This window comes from Nannospalax galili, unplaced genomic scaffold, assembly GCF_000622305.1.
Source record: "Nannospalax galili isolate Female #2095 unplaced genomic scaffold, S.galili_v1.0 scaffold77, whole genome shotgun sequence".
Lineage (NCBI taxonomy): Eukaryota > Metazoa > Chordata > Mammalia > Rodentia > Spalacidae > Nannospalax > Nannospalax galili.
Window position 1 is genome coordinate 3427908 of NW_008341457.1, and position 25936 is coordinate 3453843.

Sequence of the window (25936 nt, forward strand, 5' to 3'; positions counted from 1 at the left end):
TTAGCATGGGACAGAACCTGGGTTTGAACCAAAGGGGGAGCCGAAATGGAAATAAGGGTGTGGCTGGTGTATGTCATCCCATAGCTGAACTCCGTGGTTGCACTCTTTTAATTAAACATAATTTTAAAAATTGTATGTGTATGAGTGTTTTCCCTGCGTGTATGTAAGTGCACAATGTGTATGCAGTGCCCATGGAGGCTGGAAGAGGGCGTCAAATCCTGTGGAACTGGAGTTACAGTTGTGAACTGCCATGTAGGTGCTGGTAACTGAACCAGGGAGATGATTCAGTGCTCTTAACCCCTGAGCCAGATCTCCAGCCCCTGAAAGTTAGTTAAAAATTTTGTAATTCCATTTATTTATTTCATGTGGGGATGCTACAGCATACTTATATGGAGATGAGAGGACAGCTTTTGGCAGTTCTTTCCCTCCACCATGTGCATCCTGGGAATTGAACACAGATCCTCAGATTTGGCAGCAAGCCCCTTTGCTCTCTGAACCATCCTCTACCAGCTCCCACCTCTTGTTTTATTTGCTGTTTGTTTTTGGAGACAAGATGACAAGGTCTTATGTAACTCAAGCTGGTCTGGAACATCTCATGAGGCACCTGCCTCCACCTCACAAATGCTGAAATGACAGGTGTGTACCATCACAACCAGCTTTGTGGGTGTAAATTCTCAGTGGGATGGGATTGAACATCTACGGGAGTGTATGGTGAGCACCTAACGATGCAGGAGACCCACATAAGAGAAACAGGTGCTGGATATGTACTAGATCTTGTGACTTGTACACCAGAGGGACCCACAGACTGGAATTGGGTAGGTGCCCAGAGTGCCTGGTTGTGTGTCTCCAACATTTCCAGGAGAGGACTTACATACAGAACCTGGGATCCTCAGGACTCCAAGAACAAGCACCTTAAGACACCCTATGTCAGGCCAGGGGTTGTGCGCCCTCGGAGACCGTTGCTCCTGAGGATATAGGCTAGGGGTCATTGCGCACCCCTGGGAGGCCTTCCATCCGGTGATCCACGGCCAGAGGTTGCCCTGGGCCCAAGGGTAGGCCTTATGCCTTGGAATCTAAGTTTAGGGGGCATTATGCACACCAGGGCTTGCCTCCCAGGATCCAGGCCCAAGGTCATCATGTGCCCCAGGGGAGGCCGTGGACTCGGGATCCAGGGCCTGGGGTTGTCCTGCGCCCCAGTACTGAGTTCCGGCCCCTGGGAGCCCCAGGCAGGTTGAGCGGCATCGTGGGGGTGTGGCCTCCGTTGGACGGGGGCTCCGTTTGCTCAGGCTCCGCCCCCCGCCCCTGCGGGAAGGGAAGGGGAGGCGGCGGCCAGCCTGAGCCAGACGCGGCGGCGAGAGCGGCGGGGGCGGCTGGCTGCGGACTTACCGAAGCCTCGGTGCAAAGCCAGCGGGGCCCAGTGGCGCCAGCCGGTCACGTGCGCGGCCCCTCCTCCCGCCTCGCTCTCCATTCATAAATTCTCCGTCTGCTCCGTGGCCACCGGCTCCGGAGCCTCGGGGAGCACCGCGCAGCGTCCCCGCCCTCCCGCCGCCCATGGGCCGCTCGCCCCGGCGCTGAGGTAGGCGGGCCCAGGATGGAGCTGCGGCTGGGGGATAACCACCACTTCCCGCTGGCCCTGCACCGCCGGGCCTTTCCCATCAATCGTGGCCCCCGGGGGAGGGATCAGAGCGTGGGAACTGGCGCTGCACCCCGCCCACCGTCCGCAGCCTGGAGAGGGATCCCGCCTACGCCCTCCCTCGGCCTCAGTTTACCCTGGTGACAGGGCGATGGCGCCTTGGCCTCCTGCCTAGTCCAGGATCAGGACGGACCCGGTATCGGGTTCCCCTCTCCTGCTCTGCGCTTTCCTGCTCCCCAGCCTACTCGGGGGTCTTGTGGGGGGGAGCTCCTGTGGGAACCTCTTATTTAGGCTCCGTTCCCCCTCCCATGTCCTCACCTCCCTTGCCCTGGTCTCCAGCCATCTTCCTGTCGCCTACTGTCACTTCTTACCATGCCCCACCCCCTTCCAGCCTGAACTAATTTTTCCGACCTACATATGTACCCCTCTAATCCCTTCCAAAATGATTTCCCCATCAACCTGTGCCCCAGAGCGCTGAGGACCCAGCTTCTCGGGGGCGGGGGTCTCCTTTCTGGGGCTCAGTTTCTTCCCCCATGCCCCCTCCCAAAAGGACAGGCTATGTTGGAACCTGCGTGCTTTTCTTACATGGGGAAAGGGGCTCGGGTGCACGCGGAGGGATAACTAGAGTGGTCACTGAGACCCCAGTATCGAAGGCTCCTTTGGGGTAGGTCAGGTGCAATTTTAAACAACCCTCTCCCAGAATGTTGCCCCCCCCCACTCCGCCCCAAGACATGCCCTGGCCTCAGTTTCCCCATGTTCCAAGCAGCTACTGAGGCCTGGTGAAGCAGCCATCTTGGCCATGGCTTGGGGCGCCCCTGCAGGCGGCCTCCCCCGCGCCCCCGCCGCCTCCCTCTGCCTGGCAACCCGTCCCCCGGAGCGGTCTGCGCTCCGTCGTCATGGGAACCAGATTTTTCAGGCCAAGAACAGATGCGCATCTTTTGTCCTTTCACTCCCACCAGCGTGGGCACAGGGACCTTTGCCTCTGAAGTCGTGACTGGGTGGGCTGGGGGGGTGTCCCTGGTAAATGCTCATGTGCGCAGTCTTCAATTGGTCCTCTGTCCCACGGGAACTGGGGTCTCGTGTGAGTATATCCTCAATCCCCTTAGCTTCTAAGGGTGCTTGCCCTTTTTCTTGGGCATGACTCCCAGCTGTGCTAACCTTGCTGAACCAGCCACACCGGCCAGCCAGGGAGGTGGCTGGGATGTGGGGACACACACACACACACACACACACACACACACACACACACACGCCCGTCTGCGCACGCGCGATGCCACCTCTTGAGTGCTAAAGATGGCGAAACCGCAGTCCTGGGAATGAAGCCCCCGCATACACTAGGCGCGGAGGGGCTCACGTTGCAGGGCTTGGCCCCCACCTGTCCATGAGTCACCCCGGTGACGGTGATGGTGACTGCTGCTGTTCTGCACGGGGACAAAAAGGGCTGACTTCCAGGGGCTCCTGTGGGGCGGGGCCTGGAGACCTGAACTTCAGCTGGCTCTGTGCCCTACCCCATAGCCTCAAAATGCAGCCCACGGCCACCATGGCCACTGCCACCGCTGCCACCGCCACCGTTGCCCTGACATCATCGTGGGACAATGTCACCAGCCGCCCCACGGTGGGTGACTGCACGCGGTATGGGGTTGGGATGGGAAAATCGTGCTGCAGTGGGGGGCCTTGACACGCTATGTGTGTGCTCCCCTAGGCGGAGCCGGACCCCATCTTGGATAACTACGTACTGCTGGTGGTCGTGATGTCGCTGTTCATCGGGGGCACGCTGGTGGTGCTATCTGGTGTCCTTTTACTCTGCAAACGTTGCTGGGAGGTGCATCAGCGCTTCAACAGGTGCGGGCCCTGGGGACCCAGATGCCCGCCCTTATGCATGCACGCACCACTTCCGGAATGAGGATGTCCATTCCCGCTTACCCCAAGCCTTTTTTCCTCCTCCAGAGCTATGAATGAAGCAGAGAAAACCACCACTACCTACCTAGACAACGGTACCCACCCCGCTCAAGGTGAGGGGGGCCGCGAGGCCCGCAGAGCCCTTGGCTACTGTACTTGACTTAGCCACCCGCCCTTCCCCTTCGGCAAACCCTCCTGCCAGCCCCCTCGGGCCGCCTGACGGTCTGTCTGTCTGTCTCCCCCACCAGACTGGGCGCAGTTCGAGTCCGACTCATCTCTGTTTCCTTAAAGCCCGCCCAGGCGTAGGTGCGCACAGGCGCGTGCTGAGAGCGAGTGAGTGTGTGTGGATGAGCGAGTGCCCGCCGCCCTACCCGGCCCGCCCCATCCTGTCCTGCGCTCACTCGGTCCCTGCAACCCCCCATCCCAGCCCATCCTTGCCCAGCTGGCCTACTCAGGCCTCCCAGCACACATGGGTGTGCGCGGCCCACCCGGGGCCCACCCTCTCTTGACTCTCCCCGTAGACCCCGACTTCAGTGGGGAAGACCCAGAAAACCAGGACACAGAGACCGAACGCTTCCTCTCCACCAGCTCCACCGGACGCCGAGTGTCCTTCAACGAAGCTGCCCTGTTTGAACAGAGTCGCAAGGCACAGGACAAGGGACGCCGGTGAGGGGACCCCAGGGCAGGTCACAGATGCAGGCTTGGGGGGCGACGACGTGGCCACAGGCTCAGGTGGATATTGATAAGTCCAAGCTTGCTGATTTATGCATGTAATGGCAGGAGCAGCCAAAGGCTGAGGCAGGACTGCCACAAGTTTTTGTTTGTTTTTGTCCTTTTGAGACAGGGTCTCCCTATAGCCTCAGCTGGCCTGGAACTCACTATGTAGATCAGGCTGGCCCGAATCTCACAGAGATCCGCCTGCCTCTGCCTCCCGAGTGAGTGCTGGGATTAAAGGTGCTGCGCCACCATGCCGGGCAGATTGCTACAATTTTAAGCCTTGCTTGTGATACATAGTAAGCATCAGGACAGCCATGGGTACATTTCAAGACCAGGTCTCAGAAAAAAAAACAAGAAAAAAAAAAAAAGAAGCTGGGGTGGGGGTTGGGTGTGGTAGCACATGTCTTTAATATCTGTACTCACAAGGCAGAGGCAGCAGGCAGATCCCTGTGAGGTTCAGGCCAGCCTAGTCTACATAGGGAGTTCTGGGCCAGATGGGACTACAGGGAGACCCTGTCTCAAAAAGGAAACAAAACAAAACCAGGTATTGTGTTGGTGTTCCCCACTGGGAGCCTTGAATGGCTAACTAGTGGGGTGACCATTGTAGGTATACCCTAACAGAGGGGGACTTCCACCACCTGAAAAATGCCCGCCTCACCCATCTGCACCTCCCGCCGCTTAAGATATCTACTATCCATGAGTGTGACTCTGGCGAGGCCAGTGCAGCTGCCACCCCCCACCCTGCCACCCCCCCCAAGGACAGCCTGGCCATTTTCCAGGTGAGGGTCGGAGTGGCAGCCAGTCTGGGTGCTGCATGGGGGGCATGGGGGGTGGGCGGGGGAGGGGTGGCACCTGGGTCACCTACCCAAACTCTTTGACCTGGTCCCTGCTTCCTCCCCCACCCTGCTCTGTCCCACAGCCCCGAGGGAAGGCCCTCGCTGGCCGCTCTGTGGGCCCCAGCTCTGCCCTGCCAGGTGACCCCTACAACTCCGCAGCAGGTGCTGCCCACTTCTCGGAGATCAGCCCTTCAACCTCCAGCGACTCTGGGGAAGGAACCTCGGTGAGAGATCCCCTCCATTTCCCCAGGGCACGCCAAGATCCAGGTGCCTTCTCTCCCTGAGTCAATCCACCCACAAGACTTGGTACTGCAGAATCCTTTGTGTCACCCAGGCTGGTGGGAAGTGACCAGTGCTCTGTGTCGAAGGTTCTTCCCTGGAAGGGACAGGGCCCAGGAGGGCAGAGCGGGCCTGAGAGATGTGGCTGAAGGAATGGGGGTGACAGCCACAGATGTTAGTGGGGACCCATATATTGAAAAGGGGCCAGAGAGGGGACTCCATGCCTGACAGTTTCTGTTCTCCCACAGTTGGATGCGGGTTCCCGGGGTGTCAAGTCTGCTGGACCCGGACCTGAGGTGGTGCCCGGGGAGGCAGGCACAGGCTCCTCCGGGGCAGGCACCGTACTGCAGTTCTTCACCAGGCTACGCCGTCATGCCAGCCTGGATGGAGCCAGCCCCTACTTCAAGGTCAAGAAATGGAAAATGGAGCCTAGCCAGCGGGCATCCAGTCTGGACACAAGAGGTAAGGCACCCCTAGGGGCCCCTTGGAGTAGCAGGGGTCACCGGGACCCATCTTGCTAGAGACCTTCAAGCTGGTTATGGAGTCATAGGAACTGGCTGTGGCTAGGAAACTGTCAGGGCCCATATGGTGTCTTTTAACCACTGGTGATGTGAGGCAGGGTCTTCACTGAGTGTGACCTCCCATCAACCCCTTGACCACTGTGCACAGGCATGGAGCCACCTTGTGGTCACTCAATCCTGTCCCCTGTAAGGATTGGTCCAGTCCTTTGGAGTCTTTACTTTGACTTTTCTGAATGGGCTAAAGGGGGAGGAGTGCTCACTAAGCACTTGGGAGTCCTGGAATTCCATCCCAGCACTGCATAAATCAGGCTATCAGGCTATATCATGAATTTCAGGCCAGCCTCCTCAAAAAAAAAAAAAAAAAAAAAAAAGGAAAAAAAAAGGTGTTGAAATAAAACCTAGAGTCAGCAACACTTTTGTTTGAGGGGGTTGCCTTTGTAGCCCAGGTTGGCCTTGAACTCTAAGGAATCCTCCTGTCTCAGCTTCCTGAGTTCTGGGCTGACAGACATCCCGGTGAGCCCTCAAACACTTCTAATGAGATCCTGGACAGTGTTTTGAGACCATCTCAACTGCTGCTGTGGAAAATGACTTTTGTATGCAAATGAGTGTGGCTTTGTGCCAATAAAACTTTATTTACAAAAACAAGCCAAGGGCTGGTTTCCATGGTGTGAGAAGCCTGCCAGCCCCAAGGTATGGGATTGCTAAACTGTGGGGAGGAGCCCCCACTAAACTGCTAAGCAGACACCCTCCAGGGCCTTGCCTGGAAAGAGACAAGTAGGGTGACAGCAGGCTGGCACCCACACCTACCCCACCTCCACGGGACTCCTGCTGTGCAAGGGGAGACCTGTTCACTACCTGGGAGAACTTGGGTTCCCAGATAGAACAGAGATTCCTGGGGGTGGTTAACCAAACCTGTTTGATGGGTGGCTCCTACCCCACTTGCGGCTGTTTGGGGAAGGTCCTGGCCACTGTCCAAGGACTGAGGCATGGGTGGGGCAGTTCCCCAAGTTTCCCAGGATACTGTGCAGCCTGCAGGAGGCACCTCTCTTTATCCTGTGCTGCACTACCCCCCCCACCAGCTGATGCCTCATGTCTGGCCTTGGCACATCTGGTCCATGCTTCAGTTTCCTGAATTGGCCCTCTTCCTACACAGGTTCTCCTAAGAGGCACCATTTCCAACGGCAGCGGGCAGCCAGTGAGAGCATGGAGCAGGAGGAGGATGCTCCCCATGGGGAGTTCATTCAGTACATCGCCAGTGCAGGCGACGCTGTGGCCTTCCCACCCCCCCGCCCCTTTCTGGCCAGCCCCACCAGCCCGCCCCCCACTCTCGGCAGGTATTTTTCAGTAGATAGTGGTGCTAGGGGTGGGCCTGTGGGCCCCTGCCCTGCTCCGTCCCCCTTAGGTGGCCCTGGGACAGCCCTCCTGGCTCTTTGGACACGAACTCGAGTTACCCTGGCCACTTCACGGGGGCTGTCTCTCCAGCACAGACCGGAGGAGGAGGGGAACAGGGAGAGACTGGGTAAGGGTGGGTGGGTAGGTGATGGCCCCAGGGCCTCCAGGAGGAATCGCCTACCTGGATACCGTGGTTGTGGGCCCACCCTGGTGCTGCCAGCTGGGATCTCAGGCCTGAAGGGCTCTTTGGTGGCCCCGGGACCCCTCCCACCTGCCCATACTCCTGAGGGATGGCTTGTTCATTCTCAGAAACTGTGGTGACCCTTCTACTAGATGCAGCCTCCCTCTGCAACTGATCCACAAATCCCCAAAGCCTAAAACCAACCAGCAAGGGGGGGAGGGGGGCGGCGCTTGCAAAAGTGGGTGGGGTGACCCTTGACTCCACCATTCACCTGCATTAAAGCATATGACCAGTGGGGTCAAGCGACCAGCTAAGAAAGCCCACATTGGATGGTGGTTCAGGACCCTCCCTCTCTAGTCCTTTGTCCATCAAGAACTAGGAAGAGGCTGTTTAGGAGTGGTCCACGAGGATCTCTCCATGCCTGTCTTCCCAAGTTGGGCTCAAGTTCAGATCCATCCAATGTAGTCTCTAAGTAGGGCCAATCCCATCCGGTCCTCCTGTTCATCACATGCTAGGATAGGGAGGCTGCATCTAGGGGTGGTTCAGGCTCCATGTGGGTTCCTCTCTGCTCATCTTCCCAAGTTGGACTGTTTCAGGTCCATCCAGTGTAGTCTCCAGGGCCATCCCGTCCGGTCCTGTCTATCACAGGCTAGAAAGAAGGGTCCACCTTGAATTCAGGTCTAGTCTATCTGGCCCTCTTGCCTATCAGACTAGGAAGAGGAGGCCTTATCTAGGGATCCCCTCCACGCCCATCATCCCCGATGCACAGGTGTGTGGCCAGCAGGGCAGAACGCAGCCTGCAGGCTCTGACCAAGTGGGCCTGGCCTTGCAGGCTAGAGGCGGCCGAGGCATCGGGAGGAGCGAGCCCCGAGTCTCCCCCAGAGCGCAGCATCACTTTGGGGCCCGAGCATGCGCAGCAGGATCAGCAGCAGCAGCAGCAGCAGGAGCAAGACACCGAGCATGCGCAGTCCAGCTACCGTGACTTGTGGAGCCTTCGTGCGTCACTCGAGCTGCACGCGGCCACCGCATCGGACCACAGCAGCAGCGGCAATGACCGTGACTCCGTGCGCAGCGGCGACAGCTCGGGCTCCGGTGGCGCAGCCCCGGCCTTCCCGCCCCCGCCCGAGTCCCCGCCCCTGCCACGGCCTAAGGACGGTGAGTCCCGCCGCCTGCTGCAGATGGACAGCGGCTATGCGAGCATCGAGGGCCGCAGTGCGGGCGACGACACCCTTGAAGCCCTCGGCCCAGCCCGCAGTCCTCCCAGCAGTCCACGAGCCTGGCCGCGCAGGCCGCGGCGTGACTACAGCATCGACGAGAAGACGGACGCACTGTTCCATGAATTCCTGCGCCACGACCCGCACTTCGACGATGCGCCGCGCCACCGCGCACGCGCGCACCCCCATGCGCGGAAGCAGTGGCAGCAGCGAGGACGTCAACACAGTGACCCTGGCGGCGCTCGTGCGGCTGCCACCTTCGCCTCTGCGGCCACGCCCCCCGGAGCTGCCCGTCCAGCGCGTGCGCCCTTGCGTCGGGGTGACAGCGTCGATTGTCCCTCTGAAGGCCGCGGCCTAGCGACCGCAGGTGACGACCCAGCCATCCCCGTCATCGAGGAGGAGCCCGGAGGCAGCTGTCCCGGGTCAGGGCTGTGTGTGGAGCCCGCGGGCGCGCTGCTGGACAAGCTGGCGGCCGGCCTCGATGAGAGACTCTTTTCCCCGCGCCTCGCCGAGCACGTGGCCACGGCCCCGACGCTCGTAGCCGCCGCTCCCACGTCCCCCGATCGCAGCCCGGCGTAAGCCACGAATCCCCGACCCGCCTCTCGGCAGCTTCGCAGATTCGGTGCCGCGGGGAGGCCACAGCGGCGAGAGCGGGAGCAACCTGGGCTGCAGTGCAGCCAGGCGACGTATGTCGTCTCGAGTGCGCATGCGCGCAGCTCTGGCGGCCTGGGCGCTCTCCTGATGCACGCTCACAGCCCGCTCCCGGTGCTTAGCGGGTGGCAAAGGCCTCCCGTGGTGCAAGGCTCCAGGAGGGAGGAAAACTGGGCCTTCGAGATCAGAGTCACATCCTAAGGTTGTAGGGTCCAAGAAGCAAACGTATTCACTCTCGGGACACAGACCTCCTGCCAGGACCTGAGTCATCAGCACGTGCTGGTGGCTGCCAGGCGCATGCGTGAACCCAGCAGTAAGTCCAGGGCCGTGGGGCTCTAAGAAAGGAGGACGAGCTCGCTATCTGGGGTACAGGCTGAGCTGCAGCCACCAACCCGCATGTGCACAGGCCCCCTTTGTCCCTCCCCGCCAGCCACAGGCTGCAGATGGACAGATCGGTCTTCGGCAGCTTCAAGTTTCCCAAGCTTTATTTATTGCCAAAAGACGGGGCGCAGCGCCCCTGCCCTGCTCCACCCCCTTGTCTCTGTTGAGCATAAACGTCTCTGCAACTAGCTCTCCGCGTCTTCTCTGCGCCCCGCCGCTCCAAACACCCTCACTGTCCACCTGTCATTGAAAAGGAGCCGAACGAAGGAGGACGGCGAGCTCGGCCAGTGGTGCGACATAAAGTGCATGTGGTGCCTCCGCAGGCGGTTCCGCCTGGTCCTGACAGCTGCGGGGGGGGGGGCGGCCTCAGTGGAGGAGTCACCGCTCAAGGGTGCGTCACCCCAGGACCCTGCCCCCATGTTCTCAAGAGCCCTCACCTGCCCTCATTGCTGCTTGCAGGCAGACAGGCGGCGGATCTTGCTGCTGGCACAGGCCTTGCGTACAGGGTTGGATCGGGCATCAGCCTTGACCCTGCCGATCTCAGTGCCATTCACACAAAGTGCTCGGGGCACGCTGCGGCTCTGCCCATTCTGACCCGCCTCCTCCTCCATGACCTGTCCTGAGGGAAGATGGCAGCCACGACCTGAGCCAGGGTACCCAGCACCCCCAGACCCATAGGTCCAGCCCAGTGTAGCTCCTGGGGTACTTTGTCCAACCAGTGCTGGCATGGAGGCAGCCCGCCATGCTCACCTGCCTGTCCACCCCAGGCTGCCCAGCACTTGCTCAGAGCTCCTGAGGGAAGCTGGGCCCAGGATATGTGCACCACGGGTTGTGCTCAGCCACCCCAGCAGCCTCTAGCAGGGAGTGTGGGTCTACCTTACCTGTTGGCCTGCTATCTTGGAAGAAACACAGAGGTCACCAGTTTGGAAGCTCCTTGGGCAGGGTGGACACACAACCCCGAAGCAAGGTCACTGTTTGCCTCAGACAGCCCCTCTCCCAGGAACCCCATGGTTTCATACTCAGAACCCATAGCTTCCACTCGGCCTCTCATTCTAGGTCCATCTGAGGCTCAAGGTCAGGGTGGACCTTGGGCATGGTCCCCAGAACCCCCGCCACCACCCACAAGGCACTGGGTGGAGTCCTTTGTCCTGTCCCAGGGAAGGGCTCGAGCCCAGGGGTAGACAGCATAGCCAACAGGGGCAGTGGGACACCCAGCTGAGGGCACAGGCTGTGCTCTCCACAGAGCAGTATCCAGGGGACACATGGGCCTCCTGGCCAGCCAGGACACAAGGTGGTGTCCCCAGTCCCTCGATGTAGCCACAGCAGCCCTGCAGGGTCCCCAGACAGAAAAAGTAGTTTCAAGGGCCCACCAGCCCCAGCAGGGGGAGGAGTCCACTCACAGATGTCCTCGTTAGGCACAAGCTAGGGGCTGTCCACTCACACTTGTAGAATCCTGGGGGACAGACCCTTAGGATCTCAGAGGCAGACCCTGTTCCTGTTCCCGCTAGGGAGAAGCTTGTGAAGCTCTGGCCAGACTGGTCAGTGTCCAACTGGACATCAGCTACAGACCTGTCCTGACTGCTCCTAGCTGGCACCCTACAGCCAGCAGGCACCTCCTTCAGGTACCACTCAAGTGGTTGGGGGTAAAACCTCTTGGCGGGGGGCTTCTGAGGTGCATAGGACAAGGGTCCCAAGTGCCCTGGCCAGTGGTCACTCTTCGGTGCCAATAGCCTGTGGCTGGCCTTGGACTGAGGGTGCTGACACCCTGATGGGCAGCCTGTGGGTGGTGATGGGGGAGGGCGGCCGAGTAAGCATGCACGGCAGACACAGTGGGCAAAGTTTTATGGAGGAAGCGGCAGTAGCTGGCTACGCTAAGGTCTCAAGCCCCTCCTCAGGCTCATCTCCTGGAAGGCCAGGGCCCTGGCTCTTCCACATGCATGTGTCGCATGCATCCTCGCTAAGCCCTGCCTTGGCCTTCTCGACACCTGGGAAAGAAGGTGATGCCAGGTCAGGTGCCACTGGGACTGAGGGCCACTGGACCCTCCCTGGGATGTCTGTATCAGCACCTGCCCGCTGCCCTCCAGGGTCCCTGCTCCTGCTGGATGTGACTGTGGCCCTGGTGGCCTGTGGAAAACCAGAGCCCTGGGGACTGGGGAGCAGCCTGAGGGTAGAAGCATGGGCTCCAGTTTGGTGGCCTGGGGGACTCACCAGGCACCGTGAAATCCTGTGTGTAGATGATGCCATCCTCAAGGTCAAATAGCTCCTCATCCTCATCCTCTTCAGTGTGGCCATGCAGGTCTTCCAGGTAGGGCACCACTGTCATGCTGCGCCACCGGTCCTTGGTGTCTGGGCTGGGTGGGATGGGCACCAATGTCTCGGCCAGTGGGTGTTTCTTCCGGAACCAGCTATAGGAGCCCAGGAGCAGCGGGGCCGTCAGGACGCTAAGTTCAGTGACCACTGGCTAGCCACTCACACAGGGCCTGGGACCACGCCACACGGGCTCTGAGACCCCATCACAGTAGCCAGGTCCAGGCTTACACCAATGCTGCCCAATGACCATGGCACCTAGGGCTGGGGTGGACCATTAGAGCGCAGCATCACAGCCCTACCTTCCCCCAACTTCCTCACACCTCAGTCACAGTGTCTTCTCAGATTCAGGGCTCTGCCAGCTGAGGGCCAGGGACAGACAGGGCAGAGGCTCCAGTGCCTCTTGATGGCCTCCATGGCTGTGCCCCAATGTTAGGTTCCACTCTGGGGAGTGGCTATCAAGGTGGGGTCAGGCTGTGTACAGAATAACTGCTGTGCCCTGCCTCATCTACTCCTTAGACACCCCATGTGAGGGAGATCCCCCCCAAATCATGGGCCCTGAAGCATCTGATACCCAGCCACAGTCAAACTCACTCTTGAGTATGCTGTGCAGAGGCAGGGAGACTGGGATGGGCTGGTGCTGGGGGGGGGGGGGCTCACCCCTACCCAGCTCCTTCCCAACCAGGGAGCCCTGTAGTACCCAGCTCACACAGGGACTCCCCAGGCACTTTACACCCCCTCCTGTGTACACCCAGCACCTCCCCAGACCACACACCCTCACATCTATTAGTTCAGAGGTTGAGGCAGTGCTCACCTGTGCTGTCTGATCTGCCGGATGGAGAATCTCTTGGCTGGCTCATATTCCAACATCCCTGTAGAGTGCAAGGGTCAGCATAGGAGTGTGAAGGTCGGTGTGGCAATGCTCACCTGCCCCATGCCACAGCCCCATCCTGCTGGCCTTTCTGGGCTCAGCTTAGAGGCCTGCTGGATTGGACCATCAACAGCAGCTGAACCCAGCACCACCAGTTGCAGAGCCCAAGGAACACAGGATACCCCTGAAGTCCCTGCTCCACTTCCACCTCTGACTTCCTGGGAGTGGCAGGAGAGGCAGCTAGTTAGGCCTATCACAGCTTAGGGCCTAGTGCCAGGCAGTGCCAGGCCATGCAAGGGTCACTGGGGAGATGCCCACCTCGGAGCAGATCTGAGAGTGGCGGACCGCAGTCACACGGGATGGTGAAGTCCCCTCTCCCGATGTTCTCGAACAGCTTGTAGATATTGTCACCCTCAAATGGGTAGAGGCCCGTGGTGATATTGTAACTAAACGGGAGGATAGAGTCAGGCTGGCAGCACCTGAGACTGGGGGGCCTCCCACTCCTGGAGATGAACAAAGCACTGGCACCTACATGGCCCAACACCATAGTCCAAGACACCCACCCTGAGCACAACCCCCACCCCACACAGGGTCCAGTGCACTTACAGCGTGACCCCAGCTGACCAGATGTCCACCTTGAAGCCAGAAAAGGTATCCAGCCCATTGGCGATCTCGGGTGGTTGGAAGGCTGGGGAGCCCTGGCTGGTCCGGCAGGTGTCATCAACGGCAAAGGGGTGCAGGGCCTACAGGGAGGTGTGGATCAGGAGCATCCAGAAAGTCCCCCACCCCCAAAGCCCTGAGCACAGGCCTACCTCGGCAACGCCAAGGTCGGAGATCTTAAGCGTGCCACTGGTGGTGAGCAGCAGGTTGCCTGGCTTGATGTCCTTATGCACAATGCCCTGGCTGTGCAGGTACTCCAGCCCGTCGATCAACTGGCAGAAGTACCTGTGGGCACCACTGCTCAGCCCGGGCTCTGCCATATCATCTGGGAGTCTCACCAGGGGTGGACATTTGGGGACCAGTGGGAAAGCCAGGGCCCACAGGGAACCCTACAGGTCACAGCTGCCCAGCCAGAGGTCCCTCCTATCTCCCTTTGGCTCTGTGGGCAATAGGGCATAATGGCAGACACCCTGAGAGACACCCGGCTTAGTAGTGGCCTTGGGGCATGGGGAGGACATCCTACTGGGCTGGCACTCACCCATGGGCCTGGCACACAGGGAAGCGTTTCTCAGGCACGCTGTCCAACATTTCCTGCATGCCGCACACACAGTACTCCATCACCATATACGTGGGGTGCTAAGGAAAGCAGCATACGACCATGGCCTGTACCCCATGCCCAGCAGCCCCCCTCTCCTCCCCACCAGCCAGGATATATCTTCTGCTTCTCCTCATTGAACAATACGTCCACCAGCTGGATCACATTCCGGTGCCGCAGCCGCCGCAACAGCTGGATCTCCCTGAAACATAGCAGCACTTAGCACAATGGCCCATGGCAGGCACGGATGGCATGGCTGCACACCTCAAACACAGAAAGCTGGGGCCAGCTTTGGCTCACCTGAGACACCAGGCTGCCTCTTAGGGAGAGGTAGAGCACAGTCACCTGGGTACTGCAGCACCTCCTTGCTGGGACCATGGGGCAGTCCACTCCCTCATGTCCTGAGCTTAGGCTCAGAAATCCTAACCACCAGGAATGAGACATGCTGGGGGTTAAAGACGTGCACCACCATGCTGGGCTGTTGTGATTGACTTTTAAACTGAGATTACTTGTTTCATCAAAGCACAGCCATATGCCTTAGAGCTGTGCCAGAGTCCCAGGGCCCCTTCCTGAGAACTCGCCATGTAGTGACCTTGATGGTCACCAAGGCTGGGCTGAAGGTTGGATGAGAGAGGCTGCTGTGGGGTCTGTGAGGCATCCCTTCTCAGGTCTGACACCCTGATATAAGGCAGATGCTCCAGCAAGCACCTGCCCAGGGCCAACACAGTCCCACACTCAGCACTCCCAGTAGCCATGAGTTGAGGACAGACCAACATCCAGAATGACAGACATGTTACTCAGTCTACCCACACACTGGAATATCACACAGCCCTGAACAGGAGGAGCAAGGACCTGACACGCAGTGTAGAGGGACCCTGAGGACATTGCACTCACTGAGACCTAGACAAAGAAGGCCACACAGTGTGGGGATTCCATGACAGGAAATATCCAGAGCCAGAGAATCCACAGACAGAAGTGGATATGTGGGTGCGGGGGGTGGGGGTGCTGCAAGATGCTGGCCAAGAGTGCTGCTAGGGTGACAGTTCTAGGGACAGGGCTTCCTTTGCTGTGACAGAATGCTCTAGCACTAGACTATAGCAATGGCCACATTGCATGTTCTCCACAAAGCTGGACATAGTGGGTGAACCTCCTGTGTCATTAATAACAAGCCTCTGCAGGGTGGATGCACCTCTTCCAGGCCTGCCCTCACTGCCCCAGGTCCCACTTCTTCCAGAAGTCTACCCAGCTCCCAGGTGTCCATCCTATGTCATAGGCCCAGTGTGGAAGGCAGTGGTGTGAAGGGCTGAGGCACAGGCTGGAGGGAACACAGGGCTCGGCTCGGCTCCTGGCTGGGCAGCTCACGTTATTTATGGAGCTGGCAGGTCTGCGTCCCCAGCCTGGTGGATACCCAGGGCCTCTAGGGGCAGGATGGGGCAACTGGACACTGTAACAGCTCTTCCTTAGCATGGCAGCATGAGAAGCCTCAGCACTCACCCTAGCCCACCCTCTGTCCCTGTGAATCACAAACTGGAAGGCCAGTGGCACCGTAGGTGCTGTCCCAAAGCCTCGGTGCCTACCTCAGGGGTCCTGGGGAGTCTCCTCAGTGGTGCCCGGGACCAGGCTAGCGCTCAGACCTGGGGGCTGGGCTAGCCATATGCTTCATCTGCCAGGCTGTCACTGACCCACGCCAGGCTGCCAGGGAGGGGATGCCACCAAGGTTTGAAGCCCAGTGGGAGGATGGGAAGCTGAAGTATAAACACCCGCCACACACCAGGCTCCACCATGCCAGGGCTAACCCTGGCAATCAAGGCAGGGGACACATCAGGGAACATGAACTCCGCATTTGGTCACCTTCACCTACCCTCAGGCTGCCTGGACACCAGCTCCCTGGCGCCGACATTCAGGGCCTCAGGAAGGGCTAGGCAGAGATCCCAGAACAGGAAGGCCTCAGTCTTACCCCCAGTCTTGGGGCCCTCTCAAAAGGCCAGGCAGCCCCAACTGTTGGAACTCCAACCCCAGCACTGCCCACAAGACCAGGGTGTTCTGGGGGTGTGTAGAGTCCACATCCCAGTGGTGACAGCCACAGCCCTCTAGAACTCGGCCACTGCTGCCTCCCTGGACAGCATGATCTGACTCCCCTCTAGGCCACAGAGTGGCTGTGGCTTTAGCCCTGTTCACAGTCACCACTGAGTCCTCCATACACATGCCCTGTCCAGCAGCTGTGACCAGTTCATGTCACATTCTGGTATACATACATACACACACATACACATACACACACACACACACACACACACACACACACACCCCACAACAGCAGCCTTGCCAGTGTACTCCCTGCAGGTAAGAGCCCCTCAGAGCTCCCTGGTACCCCAAATCCCCCCTCCAACTCCATGCCATGGGTTCAGGTGCTCACAGGCTCCTGGGCCCCAGCGCTGGCATCCTGTGACCTCACAACAGGGTCAGTACACACTGGTGCAGGACAAGGCCCCAATAGGAACCAAAAGTACCATCACGCAGCCTTGCCAGTGTACTCCCTGCAGGTAAGAGCCCCTCAGAGCTCCCTGGTACCCCAAATCCCCCCTCCAACTCCATGCCATGGGTTCAGGTGCTCACAGGCTCCTGGGCCCCAGCGCTGGCATCCTGTGACCTCACAACAGGGTCAGTACACACTGGTGCAGGACAAGGCCCCAATAGGAACCAAAAGTACCATCACAAGGCCTCATGCACCCTGACATTTTTCCAGCCTCCTGCCCAGGCTGCCCAACCTCCCTAGACACCGCTCCTGTTCATACTGACCTGCCTAGACAAGGCACCCAGGGCCTTAGGCCCACATGGGCCAGCAACACTGGCCACATGATGGCCCTGGGACTGAGAGGAATCAGCCAGAGGCAGGAGGATATAGAGTTCAGGACCAGCCTCAACTAGAGATGTTAAATGTGGATGAGGACCCTGCTTTGCTATAAGTCAGAGAACCTATACACCCTGAGCTTCAGCAGATCAGCCCTCTGCACTCTCTGATCACAGGAAAATGTAGGGTGCACTCTCCCAAAATTCCACCTTCCCACCAACCTGCAGCCACTGGGGAAGAGTGGCCAAATGGTAGCCTCCCCACATTGGCTCCGCCCACTTCCCCTCCTCAAGTCTCACAGTCTGGATCCCCTGAAGAGAGCCCCAGCACTCCCCAATGCTGTGCCTTCCTCTGGCACCCAGCTGGGTACAGATGTGTCTGCAAGATGAATGACTCCAGGAGGCCTGACAAACCTGCCACTCCTGGGCATGGCTAGAGACCTGTCTGCCAGTGGCCTGGGCTCTCCTTGCACTCCAAAACTAAGCAGTTGAATCAAAAGCCTGTGCATGTGCGTGTGAGCATGCACCTGTGTCTGCGTGTGAGTGAACAAACAACTGTGTCTGTGTGTGCTGTGTAGCTTTGGTTGTCAACTTGACACACCTGGGTTGAGGGAGCCTCAATTGGGAATTTCCTCCATTGGACTGGCCTATATGGCCATGACTGTGGGGCATTTTCTTTCTTTTTTTTTTTTTATGGTCTTTTTGAGACAGGGTCTCCCTGTAGCCACAGCTGTCCTGGAACTCACTATGTAGACCAGGCTGGCCTTGAACTCACAGAGATTTGCCTGCCTCTGCCTCCCAAATGCTGGGATTAAAGGTGTGCGCCACCATACCTGTTTTTTTTTTTTCAGTATTTTATTATTTTTATGTATATGCGTGTATTGCCTGCATGTAGGTAAGTGCACCCGTGTGGTGCAATGTCCTGGGAGGACAGAAGAGACTGTCGGATCTGATCCCCTGGAACTGGAGTTACAGACAGTTGTTAGCTGCCATGTGGGCGCTGGGATTTGAACCAAGGCCTTCTGCAAGAATAGTGCTCTTAACCACTAAGCCATCTCTCCAGCCCCTGTGGAGCATTTTCTTGATAACTGATGGAGGTGGGAGAGCCCAGCCTACTGTGAGTGGTGCCACCCATAGGCAGGTGGGCCTATGTTGTATAAGAAAGCAGGATGAGCCTGGCGTGGTGGCACACACCTTTAATCCCAGCTCTCGGGAGGCAGAGGCAGGTGGTTCTCTGTGAGTTCAAGGCCAGCCTCGTCTACATAGTGAGTTCCAGGATAGCTGGGGCTCCAGGGAGACCCTGTCTCAAAATCAAAAAAAAAAAAAAAAAGGCAGGATGAGTGCCAGGGGAGCAAGCCAGTAAGCAGCATTCCTCCATGGCCTGTGCTCTAGCTCCTGCCTCCAGGTTCCTACCCAGAGTTCCTACCTTGGGCTCCCTGATGAGCTGTGACCTGAGAGATGTAAGCTGAATAAACCCTTTCCTGTGCAACTTGGTATTGGTCAGTGTTTCATCACAGCAATGGAGAAACAAACTAGAACACTGTGTGGCAGGGTGTGTGTCTCCCTGGGTACATTTGAATGAGGTGCTGTGCTTGTTAATATACATTATCAATGTGATAGGATCTAGAGACCCAGCGAGGACCCAGGCCTCAAGTGCTGTCTGAGGGATGGCTAGGCTATGTTAAGCCGGAGCAGGCCCACTCTGGAGGAAGGCGGAGGTCCTAGACAAATGAGGTGCAGAGCTGAGCCCAGCACTCTCTGCTTGCTAACTGGGGGTACAATGTGACCAGCTGCCTCTACACCTGCCAGCAAGCTGTCCTGTCTTGACAGCCTAGACTCTGGAGCTATGAGCCAGCTACTTATTTTCTGGGTCTTTGGTCAGAGAAATGAGACAAGTGACTAGTACGAAATCACAGAATACTGATAGCCAAGGTGGTAGGGAATGAATTTAATCCTAGCACTTGGGAGGGAGAGGCAGGCTGATCTCTGTGATATGGAGGCCAGCCTGGGATACATCATAAAACCCTGTTCAGAAGCAACAGAAAATAAAACAAAGAGAAGCTTGCTTGGGAGGGGGGTGGGTGCTCTGCACACCCAGGGCAGTCAGGGAGGAAGTTATAACTTCCGGCTTGAACCCTACCCCTGCTGCCCCACCCCAGTGTGGACCAAGGGGCTGCCCTGAGTGGCACAGGCAGGACAGAGAGTCATGAACCTGCCAAGCTGCAGGGACAGGGGCAGGAGGTGGACAGAGGACACCAAGTGATTCCAGTTCTAAGGGCAGCATAGAGCTTGGTGGCACTTGCCTCACATGTGGAAGACCCTGGATTTACCCTCTGCTTGACAGAAAGATAAGCCACTAAGAGAGGAGCATCCCAGGAACCCCAGCAGACACAGCCCAGCCAACAAGGTTCACAGGCCCAGGAAATGTGGGAAGAACCCCATATCCACAAATGTATGGCACACAGCAACAGCCATTCACACACTGGATTACTATGCAGCCATGAACAGGAGTAAGGCACGCGTGCACGCACACAGCATGGACAGACCTCAGGGATACTGTGCTCAGCGATGCAGACACAAAAGGCCACAGTGTGTGACTCCATGACAAGAAATGTTCAGAATGGGACTCTAGACATGGGAAGTGGACTCATGGGTGCAGGGGTTGGGAAAGGGTGGGGTGATTGCTTGTGGGGATAGAACCTTCTTCTGGGGTGATGAGTGTTAAGAATAGACAGAGGTGGCAGCTGCTCTTAAATGTCTGCATACTAAACAACCTTGACCTATGCATTTAGGTGAACTTCACAGTATATGAGTTAAGTGTCAATAAAGCTGTCAGGTTGGCTCAGGCACATAGCCCCACCACTTGGAAGGTGCAGGAGAACTGAGGTCCAAGGCCCCCCCCCCCGGCACCCTAGCAACATATCCCATCTCACAATAAAAAGGTCAAAAGAAGCTGGGCGTGATGGCCCACCCTTTTTATCACAGAACTCAGCACTGCAGAGACAGGAGGCCAGCCTGGGCTACAGAGTGCATTCCAGGCCAGATGGGGCTACAGGGAGACCCTGTCTCACTATAAAAGCTACAAAGAGGGCTGAGAAGTCTGCTGGGTGACACAGAGCTGGCCACCTGAGTGAGCCCTGGGTTCTATCCCCAGCACTGAGAAAAAGGTAGGGCTGAGGGAGACCCAGGGTCCTGGGTGCAGAGGTGACCCCCCTCTCCAGCAGCAGGTGCAAAGTCCCACAGCCCAGTGTGCTGACTGCCTAGCTCCCAGTTCTGTGGCCCTGAGTGATCCCAGCAGTGGGGGGGTGGGGTACAGAGAGGAGGGTCCCTGGGGCTCAGTGGCCACCAGTAAGCTCTAATCAGTGAGCCCGGGGTCTCAGGATTATGGTGTGAAATCAACAAGGTGGACTGCACTGAGGGGCCACGCTAGAGGCCGAACCGGACTTGTATATGTGCACACACACAGTAACAGGAAGGGAAGGTGGGGCATAGACAAGGGAACACACAGGTTCCTCGCAGCCCTGTACCCTTGCAGGTGGGCAAGAGCAGCATGTGACCAGGGTAGAAAACTGAGAGTCCACAGCCCAGAACCACATCCCCACTCACAGCCCTCCCCAGCACTCCCTCCCACGGCACCTGACAGCTGCAGGATCTGGACACTGCAGAGACAATGACAGCTGAGCACAGGCTGCCGTTCCAAGTGTCTGGTGCCAGTCCATCACAAGTCACACTGCCTAAGCAGGTGCTCCCTGTCCCCAAGAGAGCTGCTGGCCAGCCCTCCAAGCAGCACAGTACAGTCCACTTTTAGCTCCAACAAACTGCTCGGCCACAGGGCAAACTGACACAGGACATGGGGCATGAGGTGGTCTCTGATGGTCAAACAACCCAGAATCAGGAGTGAAGGCTAGCCCAAGCCAGCTTCTGTGGTGAATGCAGGCACATAAACCTCAAAATCACAGCTGACCCTCCACGGTCAGCAGCAGATAGCAAGCGATCATCCATTTGAACAGCTAAGGGTGGAAAGGTGGGTCCAGCTCACAGGACAGAGACAGGAGGAGCACCCAAGGCCCAGAGTTCAAAACCAGGCACCACAGCAAGACCCTGCCTCAGAAAAATAAAATAAATGGCCAGCATGTTGTGCGTGTCATTCTAGCACTGGAGTGTAAGGAGGATCAGGAGATCAGGGTCAGACTAGACTACAGAGAATTGGAGACCAGCTTGGGCTACATGAAATTTAAAAAAAAAAGGGGGGGGGGCTGGAGAACCACCTCACCGGTTAAGAGCACTGGCTGCTCTTGCAGAGGACCCAAGGTCAGTTTCTAACACCCACAGGGTGGCTAACAACAGTCCAAAACTCAAGTTCCAGGGGATCTTCTGGCCTCTGAGGGTGCTGCATCACATGGGTGCATACCCCCCCCAAATAAATAAATAAGTGTTTTTAGAAAAGGATTGTCTGGACACCACAGGGCAGCTGCACATATGTACCCACAGTGCTTAAGCCTGCACAAGACCTGGGCAACCAGACAGGACTCACAGCAATGGCGGGAGGCAGGAAGCCTCGTCTCGGAGTCCAGCAGCTCCTTCACCTTGCTGTAGGAGCCCTCGCCCAGCAGGCTGGCTGGCTGAGGATCTAGTGGCATCTGATAAATGCTGAGACAGGGAGAATTAGTTTTCCTCACTGGTGTGACACCTGGTAGGCTGAGCAGACTCTAAGTGATAGACCCACCCAAGAGTACTTGGGAAACACAGATTAGACTCCACAGACCTTTAAAAATAAAAAGACAGCTGGGCGTGTGGCTCATGTCTTTCACCCCAGCACTCAGGAGGCAGAGGCAGGCAGATCTCTGTGAAATCAAAGCCAGCCTGGTCTACATGAGTTCCAGGCCAGCTGAGGTATAGGGAAATACTATCTCAAAAGATCAAACCAAACTTAACCAAACAAAAAAGTCCTGGGTTCATGTCCAGCACTGAAAAAAACCTAAAACAAAAACAAGGAAATCCAGAGGCAGAGGCAAAGGCAGAGGCAGATGGATCTCTGTGAGTTTGAAGTCAGCCTGGTCTACATAGCAAGTTCCAAGCCAGCTGGGGCTGCAAGGAGACCCTGTATCAAACAAAACAAAACAAACGAAAACAAGCACCCTATTTTGTGACATGCAGACATAACATTAAACAGAGCAAGTCTCAGGTTGGTGTCCCACTTCAGGACATTATGTCCATCTGTCTCTGGCTGCTCCTAGCTGGCAGGGCCCACAACTGCCCTGCATCTACACCCACACAAAGCCCAGAGGCAGGACACCCATCCCAGCACCAGCAGCCATCATCCCAGTACAGGCAGGGTACAGGGCTTAGAGTGCATGGTGCTCTAGTTGCTCAGCTGCTTTCTCAGCTCTCCCACCCTCCAGCCCTGCCCACAGCAGAAATATAAGAGCTAGCAGCCTTCCTGGGAAGGGAAGTGCTAGGCTGTCCCTGCCCCACTGTCTTGGCGCGAGGCTATGGTACCATACTCTTAGGAGAAGACTTTCAGCATGGACTGGAGGACAGGACTCCAGAGGCTTGCCTGGAAGGTCCGGACACTTCACATGAGAGAGACAAGTTGAGTGGAGTTTATTACGCTGTGACAGACAAAGGGGACTTTCTGTGGCAGCCAGCTGGCAGCTGGGCTGGGAGCCATGGACCTTCTCCAGATCACAGCTTGGCACGTGGCCTAGGCACCCTCGGGGTTCCAGCCTCAGCTCACATAGCACCCCTTAGCTGTCCTGGAGGAACAGGAAAGCGGTTGGGACCTGCAGATTTTCCATCAGAAGCCAGGCCACTGTGTCACAGCATGCTCGGGGTTTGGGGTAAGGCAACATATCAGGGCTCTGTACTCTGGTCTCAGTTTCTGCTCCTGGCTTTTTTTGGTGGTATTTTTTGAGACACGTGCTTACTATGTAGACCAGGCTGGCCCTGAACAGAGATCCACCTTTCTCTGCCTCCCAAGAACGGAGGTCAAAGGCATGTGCCACACCTGGTGCCCCAGCACACATGTGACAGGGGACAACTCATAGGACTTGGCTGTCTCCTTCTACTGTGTGGGTCCCAAGTTGGTGGCAAGGAGCCCCAGGCCATCTTGTCAATTCTGTTTTCTGTTTGTTTTTTTTTTTGGTCTTTTTGAGACAAGGTCTCCCTGTAGCCCCAGCTGGCCTGGAACTCACTACGTAGACCAGGCTGGCCTCAAACTCATAGAGATCCACCTGCCTCTACCTCCCCAGTAAGGGCATGGTGCCACCACGCCCGGCTTCTGTTTTCTGTTTTAAGACCAGGTTTTGCTAAGCAGCCATGGCTGGCTTAGAACTTGAGGCAATCCTGCCTCAGCCTTTTGAGTGCTGGCATGACAGGTGTGTGATAAGTTGCTCACATAAGCCCTGCTCTTGTAATGAGCAATCTGAGCTCCTTGGGACCCTCTGGCCATGTTCAGGTGCTGGTCTGCAGATGACCATACCCAGCCCGGCTGCAAGCTCCTCTGTGTATGGAGGTGTCCCTGTGACAACACCATCACATCCCTCCCACTAACTCAGATGTGCCCCCCTTGGTGGGCACATGGCAGGTGCGACCCAAAAAGAGTGCAGGACAGTGACTGTCACCATCAGCTGCCAGGCAGGTCTTGGGACTGCAGGACATCAGTGTGAGCGTGAAGGGTGCTGCCTTTGGGCTAGCTGGGCAGCAGGGTACACTGGGCACTTGCATGGGATGGTCCCCTGCAGCCAATGAGCAGTGACATAGCAGTCACCTCCAGAGACCCCAGATACCTGATGCAGGTCCCAGCACCTGACCCTGCCACAACTGGAGCAGCAGCCTCAGGAGCCCAGGTGAGGACAGCAGCCTGCATGGCCTGTCACATCACAGGCCACATCTCTGCACAGCCACCCATGGCTGGGCCCACAGATAAGGCCGCTTTGCAAAAATCAAGACTCCAGGCTTTCCCAGTGGAGCCTACGATAAGGATGGCTAGACCACTGCAGGAGACCAGCTGCCACTGTGCCATGACCACCAGCAGCAGCCCTGGATGTAAACCAAGCCAAGACCCAGTGGGATGAGACAACACCCAGACACAAACACCTCCAGCCCCACTGCTGCTCCTCAGGGCCACAGACAATTGGGGAGAGATAAGAAGGAAATAAGGGAGGACGGGGGAAGGGAAGGCAAGTGCAAAGAAGGAAGAAGAGAAAAGCGCAAAGGAGAAGAGAGGAAAAGATGGAAGGGAGAGGAGGAAGGGGAAGACAGGAGACAGGAGAATGGAGAGGGAAGAAGGAAGGAAAGGAAAAATGACAGGAGGAAGGGAGGGAAGGGCAGAAAGGAAGGAAAGATGACAAGGAAAATAAAGAAACAAAGAAATGAAGAAATGTAGATGGGATGAAGGATGGGGAATGTGGATGGAGGATGAAGAATGGGAAATGAAGGATGGAGAATGGGAATGAAGAATGAAGGATGGAGGATAACAGATGGAAGAATGGAAGATGGGGATGGAGTGAAAGATGAAGGATGGGTATGAAAGATGGGGTGAAGGACTGAGGATGGGGCTGAAGCATGGAGGATGGGTATGAAGGATGGAGAATGGGGATGAAGGATGGGAATGATGGACGGGGATGGAGGATTGGGGATGGAGTGAAAGATGAAGAATGGGTATGAAAAATAGGGGTGAAGGATGGAGGATGGGGAAGGACAGGGATGAAGGATTGGAATGAAGGGTAAAGGATGGGGTGAAGGGTGAAGGATGCGGATGAAGGATGGAGGAGGCAGGTCTAGGAGGCCCTTCCCCTGTGTCATACCCCCCCCCACATACTTCTTGACGTTAGCCTCTCCATTGGGGATGCGTCTCAGCTTCTTCTTCTTGAGGATCTTGACCGCCCTGCGGCAGAGCGTCTCGGAGTCCAGCACCTCCTTCACCTTGCCGTAGGAGCCCTCACCCAGCAGGTCTCCCATCAGGTACTTGCCAATAAGCTTGGCGCGCTTGCGGCGGGGCTGGTAGATGACCTCGGTGGAGTCGATGCGGTGGATGAAAGTGTCCATACCCACCGATATGAGCTCGCCCTCAGGGAACAGGCCCAGCGGCTGGGGGTCTGCCAGGTCCATGTTGCCTGGGCCTGCACCTCGTCCCCGTTGGGGGCGCCAACTCTTTACTACTTTCACTTTGTTTAATTTCTCCTTTCTTCCAAATATTCAGGAAACAAACAAACAAAAAAAAAACAAAACGATTCTCTTCCCTCAGAAATTCTCTCAGGCCCCTCAAAAGCCCGGGGGGGGGGTCCACGTCCCCTTTCTGGGCGCCAAAATTCTTCGCTTTTGATTATTTTCTTCTAGATGTTCAAGGAGGAAAAAGAAAAGGAAAATAAAAGCAACGAGCCCACCCCTCCAACCCTCGCGTCCCCCCTCAATTCAGGTCCCCGGGGACGCTGCTTCCGGCGGAGGCGACGGTCCGCCGTCGCGGTGCGCGACCCGCTAGGTCATGGTCGCCGCTAGCGCCGCGCGCTCAGTAGCGCCGGCTGCCGCGCCAAGCCCGGTTCGCGCCGTCCATGTCCGGCCCGCGCGCAAAGCGCGCGCGGACTCTTAGTTCCGTGACCGACGCGAGCTCCACCCGGACGGGGGACACCAGGACACGCTGCTGGCTTCCCAAGTTCGAACAGGGAATCTTCCGGAGACTCCAGGGAGGGAGGGAAAAAAAAAAAAACAGTCCGAGCGGCGGCGCCGTCCCCCTCGCCGCCAAGCCGCCGCGCGACAGGCAGGAGGCCGGAGCGGCGAGGGGGGACCGAGCTCCAGGCAGAAAGATGCCCGCCGCGAGAGAAAGCTCCACGCCGGCACCGCCCTCTGTGGCTCGCGCCTCACTCGCGGGCGCCGCGGGCAGCCTCCCCTTTCCCAGCCCCACACGCCGCCGCCATCTTGTTTACCGCCCTGCGACGCGCAGACGCAGCA

General features: G+C 57.5%; 2 protein-coding genes across 4 annotated transcripts; one reads left to right on the top strand and one right to left on the bottom strand.

Annotated features, from left to right (window-relative positions):
• Window positions 1-1329: 1329 nt before the first annotated feature.
• Cbarp (CACN subunit beta associated regulatory protein) lies at window positions 1330-9894 on the top strand. Its single transcript, XM_008837179.3, has 10 exons — window positions 1330-1576; window positions 3149-3248; window positions 3336-3475; window positions 3581-3645; window positions 4054-4198; window positions 4857-5028; window positions 5169-5309; window positions 5613-5826; window positions 7039-7219; window positions 8291-9894. Exons 2-10 carry the CDS (start codon window positions 3156-3158, stop codon window positions 9249-9251), a joined length of 2112 nt encoding a protein of 703 aa, XP_008835401.1. The 5' UTR covers window positions 1330-1576; window positions 3149-3155; the 3' UTR covers window positions 9252-9894.
• Stk11 (serine/threonine kinase 11) lies at window positions 9791-25936 on the bottom strand. Of its 3 annotated transcripts, none has more exons than XM_029565457.1 (10): window positions 24810-25936; window positions 14256-14339; window positions 14081-14170; window positions 13695-13827; window positions 13489-13625; window positions 13201-13385; window positions 12826-12883; window positions 11913-12109; window positions 10142-10323; window positions 9791-10050 (listed from the first exon to the last, which is right to left on the bottom strand). In XM_029565457.1, exons 1-9 carry the CDS (start codon window positions 25097-25099, stop codon window positions 10148-10150), a joined length of 1350 nt encoding a protein of 449 aa, XP_029421317.1. In that variant the 5' UTR covers window positions 25100-25936; the 3' UTR covers window positions 9791-10050; window positions 10142-10147. The 3 variants fall into 3 exon arrangements, with proteins under 3 accessions (XP_029421317.1, XP_008835399.1, XP_008835400.1); XM_008837177.3 differs by having other exon boundaries at window positions 13201-13328; window positions 24810-25131; XM_008837178.3 differs by lacking the exons at window positions 9791-10050; window positions 10142-10323 and adding an exon at window positions 11530-11689 and having other exon boundaries at window positions 13201-13328.

Excerpts from the sequence above, each read along its gene's own strand:
- Stk11 (XM_029565457.1), bottom strand. The coding sequence starts at position 25,099 with ATGGACCTGGCAGACCCCCAGCCGCTGGGCCTGTTCCCTGAGGGCGAG. Across the intron at positions 13,626-13,694 it reads CCGACCTTGGCGTTGCCGAG|GCCCTGCACCCCTTTGCCGT; the intron begins GTAGGCCTGTGC and ends ACCTCCCTGTAG. Across the intron at positions 12,884-13,200 it reads ACTCTCAGATCTGCTCCGAG|GGATGTTGGAATATGAGCCA; the intron begins GTGGGCATCTCC and ends TGCACTCTACAG.
- Cbarp (XM_008837179.3), top strand. The coding sequence starts at position 3,156 with ATGCAGCCCACGGCCACCATGGCCACTGCCACCGCTGCCACCGCCACC. Across the intron at positions 5,310-5,612 it reads ACTCTGGGGAAGGAACCTCG|TTGGATGCGGGTTCCCGGGG; the intron begins GTGAGAGATCCC and ends GTTCTCCCACAG. Across the intron at positions 5,827-7,038 it reads ATCCAGTCTGGACACAAGAG|GTTCTCCTAAGAGGCACCAT; the intron begins GTAAGGCACCCC and ends CTTCCTACACAG.